A 12877-nucleotide genomic window follows, 5' to 3' on the forward strand; every position below is an offset into this window, starting at 1 on the left:
AAAAAAAAGAAAGTCTGGTGCCCAATAGCACTGCTAGGAATTTACCCAAGGGATATAGAAATGCTGATGCATAGGGGCACACGTACCCCAATGTTCATAGCAGCACTCTCAACAATAGCTAAAACATGGAAAGAGCCTAAGTGTCCATCAAAGGATAAATGGATCAAGAAGATGTGGTTTATCTATACCATGGAATACTACATGGCAATGAGAAAGAATGAAATCCGTCCATGTGTAGCAACATGGATGGACCTTGAGGGTGTTATGCTGAGCGAAATAAGTCAGGCAGAGAAGGACAAATATCATATGTTTGCACGTATAGGAGGATTAGGAGGAACTTAACGGAGGACCATGGGGGAGAAGAAGGGGGGAAATAGTGGGGGAAAGGGGGAGAGGCAAACCATGAGAGACTCTTGAATGCTGACAAAAACTGAGGACTGATGGATGAGGGGGGGAGGGGATGGACACGGAGAGGGGCACTTGTGGGAATGAGCACTGGGTGTTATATGGAAACCAACTTGACAATAAACTATTTGTAAAAAAAAAAAAAAAAAAAGAAAGAAAGAAAAGAAAAGAAAAGATAAGAAAAAAAAATTCTGGTGCCCAAGGCTGAATTAAAAGTAAATCTACCATCTCCCAGTTTAATGCATTACACCCAAATTTTGATATTATGGTATTATCACGAAATTTCATCTGCACTTGCTTAAAAATTCCATAGTCCCCTTTACTAAACTTAAGAATTTAAGAGACATATTCTTCTGCCAAGATTTCCAAACATACTTTCCTAAGCTTCTACCCTCATAGAGATAGCAGGATGATTATTTAATGACATAAATATTTTATTTCTATTGAATTTTTCATATTAATTTTACAGCTCATATGAATAATAGAAAGTAGCTCATATACAACATTCATAGTTACATTGCACATTACTTTTTCAATAATCTGTTATGTATTTGAAAGGTGTGCAAGAGTCTCAAAATAAAAGTCTGCTTAAAATAAGCTCTTCCTCTACAGATTCAGGCCTTGGAAAGAGACAGTCTTCTCTAATGCTTTTCACAGTGGAGTCTGATTTCCCTTCTAAACTCTAATTTACATACCTATCTGGCACATAGTTCAAAATCAAAAGGTCTAAGTTATTTGGCATTTATTCAAATGCCATTTTTTTTTATAAGAATGAGTTACGCAGTTAAGAGATTTTACCAGAAGAAGAACTCTGATTCCAATGTAAGGATACAATGTAAGGATGGAGGTGTAGACAGATAAATGGAAGGGCATTAATTTGAGAAAAGTCAACTCTATATATTAGCACCTTTTCCCCAATCTCACTTTAAATGCCATCAACTTTCAGTTTCTATAAATAGACTAAATATACTGACACCATCAGTGTTCAGCAGGCCAAAACTGAGAATGTACCATACTCTCCCCAACTTCAGCTGGGTCATTAAATCACTCTTAAAAAAGTGAGATAAAATAATATTAATTGAACATAAACATAAATATAAATATTGTTTAAGGGAAAAGACTATGACATGAAATTTTTATACTCTGTATACACTGTATATTCTGTATTCAGTGTGAAGGCAAGAAAATATTCATCTGAAGAATATGTTAGGTCATAAATCGTATACCAATTATTTTTTATTTAAAAACATATTATTTTAAGATATAGTCAGCTGTTAGCTATAGGTTTTTCATAAATGTTCCTTATCAAGTTGAGGAAGTTCCTCTCTATTCCTACTTTACTAAGAGTTTTTACCATGAATGTTTCATCATCATGCTTGTCCTATGTTGAATAATATGATGATACAATCTTTCTTTCTCAGCCTGTTGAAGTGGTAGATTACAGGGATTGATTTTTTCATGTTGAACCAGATTTGCATATGTGGAATAGATCCCACTTGATTTTCCTGTGGGCTCAATTTTTATTAAGGGTTTTTATATCTATATTCATGAGAAATATTAGTCTGTAATGTTCTTTTCTTACAGTGTCTCTATCTGGCTTTGGTATGAGGGTAGTGCTGGCCTCACAGAATGAGTTAGGGGAGCTCTCTCTGCTTCTATTTTCCGGAAAAGACTGCAGATTTTCCAAAACAAAAAAAACAAAAAATAAAAAATAAAAAACCAAAATATCCTTGGTTTTGGCAGTTTGTTAATTATAGATTAAATTTATTTAATAGATATAGAATGACTTAGGTTATCTATTTCTCCCAGTATGAGTTTTTGCAGTTTGTTTTTCAAAGAAATGGTTCATTTCCCCTAAATTATCAATTCAGTGGCTCTAGAGTTGATCAAAGTATTCTTCTATAATGCTTTGATGTCCTTGGGATGAGCTGTGATGGCCCTTCTTTAATTTCTGATATTGGTCACCTGTATCTTCTCCCTTTGTTCTCGCTTAGCCTGGTTAGTGGTTTATTAACTTTGATGATCTTTTCAAAGAACCAGCTTTGAGTTGTGGTGATTTTCTCTAATGTTTTCCTATTTTATACTTCATTGATTTCTGCTCTAAGTTTTCTTATTTCTTGTCTCCAGCTTGCTTTGGTTTAAATTGCTTTTTTTTTTTTTTGTCTCCCTAAGGTGGAAGCTTAGGTTATTAATTTTGTATCTTTCTTCTTTTCTTGTATAAGCATTTAATGTTATATACATTTTCTTTTAACAACTACTTTTGCTGCATCCCATAAATTTGATAATTTGTATTTTCATTTTCATTCAGTCCAAATAGTTTTTTAATTTACCTTAAGCCCTCTTTGACCCATGGGATATTTACAAATGTGTTAATTTCCAAATATTTGGAGATTTCTTAGCTCTCTGTTATTGATTTATCGTTTAATTCCATTGTGGTCTAAAAATATGCCTTTTTAAGCTTTCCATTCTTTAAATTTGTCAGGGTGTGTTTTATGGCCAGAATGTGATCTCTCTAGTGGATGTTCCATGTAAGCTTGAGAACACATATTCTATGGCTATTGGATGGAGCACCTCAGAATTTTAAAACAAATAAGCATTAAACCTAAATACCATTAGAAAACTATTCAATCTTTAAAAATAGTATTTAAATTTATCCTAAACCTCATAGACACTGAATCTCTGAGTAAAAGTAGAGGAACAGGTAGTGTGAGTCCAAAAGTAAATATTCAATCTACCAGGAGATCATTTAATACACACATTTTCAGAAACATTTGCAAATAAATTGACCTGTTATACTTTAAATGGTTTGCACATTGTAAAATTTTCCTCTTGCAATTTGGTACTAACCAGAAATTGACCAGGTATAATACAATATATGTGACTCCATATGCAAGGAATAGAAGTATAAAATTTTTCTATAATTATGATTACAGTTAAAAAGATTAAATTCCTGTGCCAGTTTTTTTTTTAAGGACAGGAAGACAATATTTGCCAAATACAAAGAAGATTTCATTTTCAACCTCCAAAGGGATTAAAAATAACATTTCATAAAAACTTCTAAGAATATTTGAAATTCTTCATTTATATGACACCAGTTTTTAATTTAAACATAATTAGAGGGAACAAAATGAGAATATGTTACCTAGAAAAGGGGATACATGTACATGCCAATGACTACTGCTTTCTATAGCCATCTCCCTGAATATTATACTAAGACTATAGTCAGGATGTTTGCATTTTGCCAGCCACTCACTTGATAACAAATTATCTTCACATAATCTACTCTTATAGATACCCAAGAGTATCTACAACAGCTGAATGGGTAAAGAATGATAAGTAACCTGAAAAAAATCAACTAATCAATCACTTATCAATTCAACCAAATTCAATCAACTAATCAACTGTGCTGTAAAAAGACTTCACCTAAACCATCCCAAAGGTTGTTAAATTTTGTATTTCTAAAGCTCATTCTGGTAGAAGTTTTTGATCCCATTATATTGATTCTAAATTAATAATGGTCTATGAAAATTCCTCTTATTATAATTTAGGTTCATCAATTCTCATTTCAACTTTGGAAACCCATGCTATTTCCATTCAAATGATATGATTGGATAAAATTGATTATGGATAAACTGCTAGCATGAATGTAAAGCAAAGGAAGTATTACATAGTAAAATTGTGTTTTCCAGTTCAACCAATGTATCTTTCTAAATAATAATAATAATAACAATATTTATAATTGACAGCCTAATTCCTAAATGTAGCATCACTCTGGAAATTACCTTTTGTTGAATCATCCTCTATTGGCTGTTTGAACAATGTAATATCCTTGAAAGTACATAGGAACAACACCACTTTTTCATGTTCATTTCTTATTGGTGCAATTTGCATATAAAACCAAACAGGGGTTCCTGTAAGAGAGAGAAAGGACAACAGAGTGTGACAGATCCACAGCAGTGCTTTGGTCTCCTGCCTTCTCCCTTCCTTTGGCTGCCAACTGCTATGCCAGGAACCAGCACCAAAACAACAGTATTTTTATTGCTTTCCGAATCAAGCAACTACCAGTTGTTCAAATATTAATAAACATTTTTCAACCCAAAATCTGAAAGCAGAGCAGAGGGTGTCATTTCACAACGCAGGAGCACAATGGCAGTCTCACTACTTAAGGTAACGCCAGTATTACCTTAGGGTCTGTGTCCCTACATCCCCGCTTCTCTCACCAAATCCCTTTTCATAGTCTCCCCATGCATGACCACTCCTACGTGCATCTCCTTGTCACTTTGAGAAGTGTTTCCAACTGACTTCAACAGAAATCCCTGATGCCCTGATAGGCAGTCCTCTCCAAGGAACATTTGAAACACTATTCCTGTCTCAAGTTTCTCTCATCAGTCAGTTACACGATGGCTCTATGCCTTTGACAGCACCTCTAAATCAGAGACAGAGGACATCAGAACTACTTGATGACCGTTGTACACAGAGCTCTACTTGGAACTTATAATGCAATCAAGGAAAAAAAAAAAAAGACATGTCCCCAACCCTTGAGATTCTCAGGTTTCTTTATGAGCCACAGCTTCCTATAACCTTCACTCAAAGAATGAGGTTTGACCCTGTCGCTATGTTCTTTAAACAATGGCTTCTGCAGCCTCCACAAAACAAAGAGTTTCAGAGCACTTAAGTCTCAGCATTTGGACAAACCAGGAACTGGCATTACTTCAAATAATAAATATTTGAAGACACAAGAAATGCCTTCAAAGGAGTAATTACCCATTGAACAATAAAACACTGAAGGAATGTTCCATCAAAATCAAAAAGACACAGTTTGCATCATAGTCTTTCTAGACCACCCATCACGCAGTAAAGCCTCTCCAAGTTTCCTATCTTAAAGACATAGAGGCTTTTGTTAGGTTTGGGATTTGGGGAGTGAAATACGCAGCTATTAATAGCCTCTACGTGAGAATTGATAGCCTATTAGTGGCTTGCGTTGAAAACCAAATAGGGAAAACCTTCATAGCTTTGGCCAAAAAAAAGTCACATAATAATGTCACCACAAAGGGGAATGTGTCATCTAGACAAGACAAGATAGCTTAACTATCAGGCTCAAGAAATCAGAGAATTAGAGAGAGGGAAATTTTATGAAATATTCAGTTCAGGTCCTTTGCAACCCTGAGCCTTTGGAAAAATATGGCCCTTTCCAAAATGACCAGTGGGTAACACAGGGATCTCAGAAGCCATCACACCATCCCCCAGACAGACTTGTTCTTTATTTTCTGCTTCTTATTCTACACAGTGTACCCAAAAACTGTGAGTGATGTACGAAGTTTTACAAATCACCGGAAACACATGCTCACAGATACATGGCCTACGGCTGTTCCAACACAATGAGCTTGAAGCAGCAGGGTCATAAACAGAGAGAAAAGGGCATTAAAAATATGTCATTTTCCTAGGTCTGTTAAAAATTTGAAAAGAGATGATGTTACATTTCCCAACTTCCTATAAAAACAGCAACTTTTCAAATTTTAGCATAGAGTCAGGGCTGTTTTTAAAATTACGTTCAGATATGAAGGTAGATTTTTTTTTTCTTCAAGTTGAGCTACAGGGTGAGATGGCCCAAGTAGACAGGAGATGTGGCTAGTAAAATATCCATATTCTGGTTTTGGGGTTCAAGGAAGCAGGAAGTCTAACAGGGTTAGACAGAGAGGACAGTTGTAGATGGAAACCCAGGACAATGCCTTGGCATTGATTATCTGGAGCAGCCCAAGCCATCACAGGTCTCCCTTCTTGCAGACAGAAAGATTCATTTAAATCATCATCCCAGAGCCACTGTTTTCTTCTCAAGAGTAGAAACAGTCCCCTGCTGACCAGAGCAATGGACCTTAAAAATAGAGCCTACAAAGTGAAATGTCAATGATGACACGTGTTCAATCAAATCCCTCAGTCCCCTTATTTGCAAAGTGCTGTTTAACCTGATTACTTAATGGAAGTGTTGGGAAGAGTTGGCATTCAGGCATTCCCAAAACATTTATCCACAGACATGTGAATTTTTCTAACATTTTAAAAAGTTACAAGCACATACTTTTTTCAGTATCTTGTTGGTCAAGATCCTTCAGATAATAATTTGCAAGATTTTTTAAAGCTGCTTTAAGTGAAAGAGAACTCTATACAAAGACATAAATGATATCTATCCTTCATATTAGAGAAAAAAAACTCAATGCAAATCAGAGAATTTCAAACCATTAAAGTAAAGCAGAAAATTACCAGGGAAGGAAATTTTTGGGAATGTAAAATTCAAGTTGTTGCTAACATGATTTAAAGGATATAAAGAAAACAGAATCCCCATCCACAAAGATATTTTTGAGAAACTCAGAAACTGTGAACTTGGCATTCATGCTTTAAAATCAGGCAAAGATTTGTTTATTCTTCTTTATGACTTAATGACTTTAGTAATATGGAGTATACTTAAGTTAGTTGCTAAACTCAGGGCACATATCTGAGTCTTCAAAGGATAACAACCTTGTATGAAAATGATTGCAGGGGGGCATATGGGCCTACTATAAATTATCAACACATATCTGGACCTGGTGAAAAAGACCCAGAAAGCACCTTGAGCTTGACTTTTCTCTGGTAGAGGACAGAGCAGATCATTCAGAATGGATTCTAGGTGACAACCCAACAGACATTTGGCTAAGACTAACGAGAAATACCTCTCTGGCCTTGATTCTAAAATGAAAGATAAAATGTTAACACATTCCATAGGGAAAACCATTGAAAACCAACATTCCCATTACCCGGTACACTAATTTTAAAGCAATGCCTGTGGTTGCTATTTTCCTTTTGATGACCCATTGATAAAAAGAGAAACCTAAGTTTAATTCTAAATAATTTAAAGTGACTAAATGTTTGAGGTAAGATGGAGAGAATGAATTATGCTGCAAACACTTCAACCAGCTGTGAAAATGGAACAAGTATTTCCTGTTAAAGCTAAAATGCTTCCCAAACTGGGGAAGAATTTAGTGACCATCAACTTCCACTAAAATAACAATTGGCTTTGCTATCACTTATCAATAATAGTAAATAAATTGACCCATTGTAGGAAGTAACTGTTCATTTAAAAAAAAAAAAAAGGTAAATTTGGGAAAAAGAAATAAAAGTAACCAGACTATGCAAAGAAAACAAATTAGAAACGAAAGTTGGTAGGGCACCTGGATAGCTCAGTCAGTGAAGCAGCTAACTTCAGCGCAGGTCATGATCTCAAGCTCCAAGAGTTTGAGCCCCACATCAGGCTCTGTGCTGACATCTCAGAGTCTGGAGCCTGCTTTGGAGTCTGTGTCTCCTTCTCTTTCTGCCCCTCCCCCACTCATATTCTCATTCTCTCAGAAGGAAGGAAGGAAGGAAGGGAGGGAGGGAGGAAGGAAACTTGGTTATGGAGTATACTAGTTGATTTTTGTTTGGCTGGTTTTTTCCTCCAAACTCTGAAAGAGTCCATATCATGGAGTCTTATGTGATTATATAATGCACAACTGATCACTCACAAATTCTGTCCTAGAGAACAGCTCACCATAATCAGTACAAATTTACCAGATGGGAATGGCCTATTCTGAAGGTAGTGACTACATCTGTAAGCCTTCCACACACAAGAGTGAAAGTCTAGCAAAAGGTCATATTGGTAAAGACTAACCTCAAAGAGATATCACAGGTTATCCATGCACATGTAAAAAGATAATCACACATACTCAGTGATAACAATGGCCTTTTCCTTTAACCATAAGCATAAATGAATGGATTTCTCTGTAATTTTTAGTTGCTGTCATGTAACTACAGGATCTTTACCATGAGTATTAATCACAAAACATTTTGCCCATACACACACACACACACACATACACACACACACACACACCCCGTACCATATTTTCCTGGTTGCTTTCCATAGGTAGAATCATTTGTTAGTTTTGCTATCTAATTTTATCAGCACACCCTGCCTTTGCCAAAAGAAGGAACAATGTTTTATATTCTCCCTACACTACAGCTCACCTACCACTAACCAAAACATAACATAAATCAGAGTTGACACAACTTATTGATAATTTAGATACATACTGTTTTTCTTGTACAGAAGAACTTCAAAGCAATTTGACTCGTAGTTGTCAAAAGTCTGCCTCACTTTCTCAATGGTCTTCTTGTCAGTCAATTCTCCGTACATAAAACTGGAAAAAAAAACTCATTTAAGTTTTGTGTTGCTTTTCAAATGCTACATAAAATCACATAGCTGCCTTTTTTGATTAAGTATTCATCTTTAGTTACAAAATAAAATGTTGCTTCCACAAGAGAAACTAAATTATTGAAACAATGTTTTAATCTTGATAAACTTCTGGCTAAAAACTAGGTTTAGAAGTTATTTCAAACATACAGAGAGAGAGAGTTATCAATTTACATAGTTCCTACAGGCACAGATTTCAGTTACTACAGTTTAGTTAAATAAATCCAGTTTCCCAACAGCATGGTTCAAATTTCTGTTATCATAATATATTAACTGTAAACGGCTGCATAAAATATAAGCTTTGCTGCTAGCTCCTCAGCCTACAAATCACTACGAATAAGAGATACACATAATAATCAGTAACCAATCACATCACTGCTTTCAAAGCTCCTCAGCATTGGTCACGGTGCGTCTGTTATTAAGTTCATGCCCAGTGTTGTTATTAAGTGTTGCCTCCTTGGCTCTCAGCAATAAATCCACATGACATTTTACAAAAATGGATCATCAAAATCAGGAATTAGCTATCTAAGATTGACCATCAAAGATAGGAAAAATAATAATGCTGGAAGTGACATTCAAATTGAACATACATGAAGGTATAGATGAAACACGACTGTGGGTGTGTTGACACTGCTGTCACTTGAGAGATTATAGGGGGCCTGGGTGGCTCAGTCAGTTAAGTGTCCAATTCTTGATTTCAGCTCAGATCACAATCTCATAGTTTGTGAGATCAAGCCCCACACTAGACCCTGCACTGACAGCACAGAGCCTTCTTGGAATTCTCTCTCTCCCTCTCTCTCTCTCTCTGCCTCTTCCCAACTCATTTGCTTGCTCACTCGCTCTCTCTCTTTCTCTCTCTCAAAATAAACTTTTTTTTAAAAAAAAAAAAAGGCAGAGAGACTCTAGATATGCAACCAGAGGAACAGAGGGCAGGTGAATTTGTCAACATAAGTCAGGAAAGTGGTTGTGACAAAAAGGATCAAAGTTTCCCAGAGGAAGTGATGCCAGTGAAAGAAATCCACATTAAAAGAGCTCTAGGAGAGAGTTCACAATAGTGAGAGTACAAGGATGAAATAGTTGAGGTTGATACAGACTTACGAAGGAGTATGAGCCTTTACTAAGAGAAAAAAAAAAATCTCTCTTCATGTCATGCTATATTACAAGCAGGCAAGTATTACTCAAGTGATTTGTGATCGTTTTTTACAAAGAAATGAAACACTTTAATTCTCAGTATTTCTTACATTCTAAATCAGTGTGCTAAATATTAATTTTACTATTATCTGCATTTCCCTCCATTTATAATCAACAGTAAGAGAGTTCTTAATGTTTTGACTGATGTTCTTAAAGGTCACAGAATAATTATAAATGTTTCCACTGAGTATTAAGATCGTATTACATCATTTCAACTTGCATGGTCTTTTTTATCCTCCCATACAACAAGGAAACGTGAAGACTCCATGTTACACATATAATACGTGAGCCTTCTCATCAGGTAGTCTCATCAGTTAAGATAGGGACAGGTGTGGCTCATGGGAGGAAAACAATGGTGAGAAATTGAAGAAGACACACACTGTTGCCCTGGGTATGGGGAACATACAAAACATAAATTAAAAAGTGAGATTTCACATGCCACAAAAATTTCCTTATGTTTGAAATTACCCACTTTTCTAAGAGAACTGCACCAAAAGTCTGAAATCTACAATACAGAACTCAGTCGAGAACTACAAGCCTCTAAAACTCTACTCTGTGGCTAAAATGAACAAATCAAGAGACTATAGATGCTGGCAAGGATGTGGAGAAACGGGCACTCTCCTGTACTGTCGGTAGGGGTGTGGGGGGTTCCTCAAAATGTTAACAACAGAACTCCCCTATGACCCAGCAATAGCACTGCTAGGAATTTACCCAAGGGATATAGAAATGCTGAGGCATAGGAGCACATGTACCCCCAATGTTCATAGCAGCACTCTCAACAATAGCCAAAACATGGAAAGAGCCTAAGTGTCCATCAACGGACGAATGGATCAAGAAGATGTGGTTTATCTATACGATGGAATACTACATGGCCATGAGAAACAATGAAATCTGGCCATGTGTAGCAACATGGATGGAACTTGAGGGTGTTATGTCAAATAAATCAAGCAAAGAAAGACAGATACCATATGTTTTCACTCCTATGTGGAACAGCAGAAACTTAACAGAAGACCATAGGGGAGGGGAAGGGGGGAAAATAGTTAAGAAGAGGGAGGGAAGCAAACCACAAGAGACTCTTAACTACTGAGAACTGAGGTTTGATGTGGGGGGGGGAGAGGGGGAAAGGAGTGATGCGCATGGAGGAGGACACTTGGGGTGAGCACTGGGTGACATATGGAAACCAACTTGACAATAAACTATGTTAAATAAATAAATAAATAAATAAATAAATAAATGAAATGAAACTCTACTCTGATGCTTTCACGATCTTCAGTCATGCATCTGGTTCTAGATACACAGTCCTACTAGTTAGCATAGTTGTCCAGATCCTTTAGTCCATGAGTAAAGACTTTGTGGCACTCCCAGATACCTTGAGTAAGTTTTTGAAGGTCCAGGTATATCTTTGTTATTGCTTTTCTTCCAGTTTCAGTGACTTAGGAATGGCCAGAGGCTAATCCAAGTGTTGTAGAGCCTAAAGCTTATACAATTTTAGGGACCTTCTTTAAAGAAAATAATATAAAATTATAAAACAAAATTAGGTACAGAACTTTGAAAGACATCCACTCAAGTGAGGGCCCTGAAGATTAAGATTCATGGGAAATCTGCCCCTGAATGTATCAATCTAGAAATTTTATAACATAAAAAGCATAGTTGGATATCAAGATCCAGAAAAAATAGAGGATCCTGTAGTAATGCCATATCACAACCAGAAATTACAGAGTAATGGTCCATCTTATGATAATACTAACCTAGGCAACTGGAATTCTAGAAACTAAGAAATGAAAGGAAATAGATGAGGCTTACCAAAGACTGCCGAGTCTGAATCCTGCATTTTCAAAACAGAATTTTCATTGTCATGATAGTAAATTAAGCAAGAGAATATCAGAATAAAATGGCAGATTCTAACTCCATAATCTCTGAGCCAGACTCACAGAGAAGCCCTCAGAGCCTCCCTGTAAGACGGCATTGAAAAATCAATGCTTCAGCCAAAGACTAAATTGTACCTCATGAGAATTTCATGAAAAACTCTTGAAGGCATTACTGTGAAACTAGAATTACTTAGTTAAAGAGCACAAAGATGCCTCCTTTGTGGTTAATATTTTTATAGGGTAAAGTTTTTAAATCAACCAGTTTTTTTTAATTGACTATTTAATTTTTCATCTAAAGAATCCTTAATAAAAAAATTGGGGTGCCTGAGTGGATCAGTTAGTTAAGTGTCTGACTTGTGATTTCAACTCACATCATGATGTCATGGTCATGAGATCAGCCCCCACATCAGGCTCACTCGAGGATCCTGCTTAGGAATCTCTCTCCCTCCCTCTTTCTGCCCCTCCCCCACTGGTGCACACGTACATGCAAAATAAATAGACATTAAAAAAAGAATGAAAGAAAACATTGAAAAACAGAAACAAAAAGTTAAGATAATTGAGTTAAATAATGCTTATGGTCTTAAAAAGAAAGAAAAAACATTTTACTGTTATTAGAAAAGGTCAGAGCTCTATGGTTCAATAAAGTAAAACACAATATCCACAAACTGGTCAACAGAAAAACATTTAAAAAGAAAATGTCTGTAATATAACAAGCAATTAAGATAAAAATTTTGAAAGATCAACTCTAATAGGATTTAAAAACAAGTGACAACTCAAAATTTTTAAAAAGTCTTGGAAATTGATGTGATAATACTACTTAATAACAAACACAAGTCTGATTCAGTGAAAATTCTAAGGATGAAAACAAGCAACTTTTCAAATAAAGTCAGAAAATCCTATAATATATTCTTCACTAATTTAGCCCTTTCAATGGTAAAATTACCTGTCCTAATAAAGGCACTTGAAGAAAAAAAAATCCTAGATTACTACATTCTGAATATTTTCTTAAAGTTAGTCTTGTATTTTTTTTATATTGTTTCACTCATAGTTTTCATTTTGTTTATTAAACCACATATTTCCAGTGACAGAATACATATTTGAAGTGGTAAACTTCAGCAATTAACTAATAAAAAATATTTCAAAATGAACTATAAGA

At 35.6% G+C, this 12877-nt stretch overlaps 1 protein-coding gene across 1 annotated transcript in view; it reads right to left on the minus strand.

Annotated features, from left to right (window-relative positions):
• The window catches only part of KCNH5 (potassium voltage-gated channel subfamily H member 5), a 308323-nt gene that overhangs the window by 254438 nt on the left and 41008 nt on the right, over positions 1–12877 (minus strand). The window contains exons 3-4 of the mRNA XM_039242113.1: positions 8503–8609; positions 4188–4316 (exon numbers count right to left, since the gene is read on the minus strand). Of these exons, the coding sequence (XP_039098044.1) occupies positions 4188–4316; positions 8503–8609 (236 nt within the window). The remainder of the gene's footprint in view (positions 1–4187; positions 4317–8502; positions 8610–12877) is intronic.

The sequence above is a fragment of the Hyaena hyaena genome, unplaced genomic scaffold, assembly GCF_003009895.1.
Source record: "Hyaena hyaena isolate Hyena2069 unplaced genomic scaffold, ASM300989v1 scaffold_208, whole genome shotgun sequence".
NCBI lineage: Eukaryota > Metazoa > Chordata > Mammalia > Carnivora > Hyaenidae > Hyaena > Hyaena hyaena.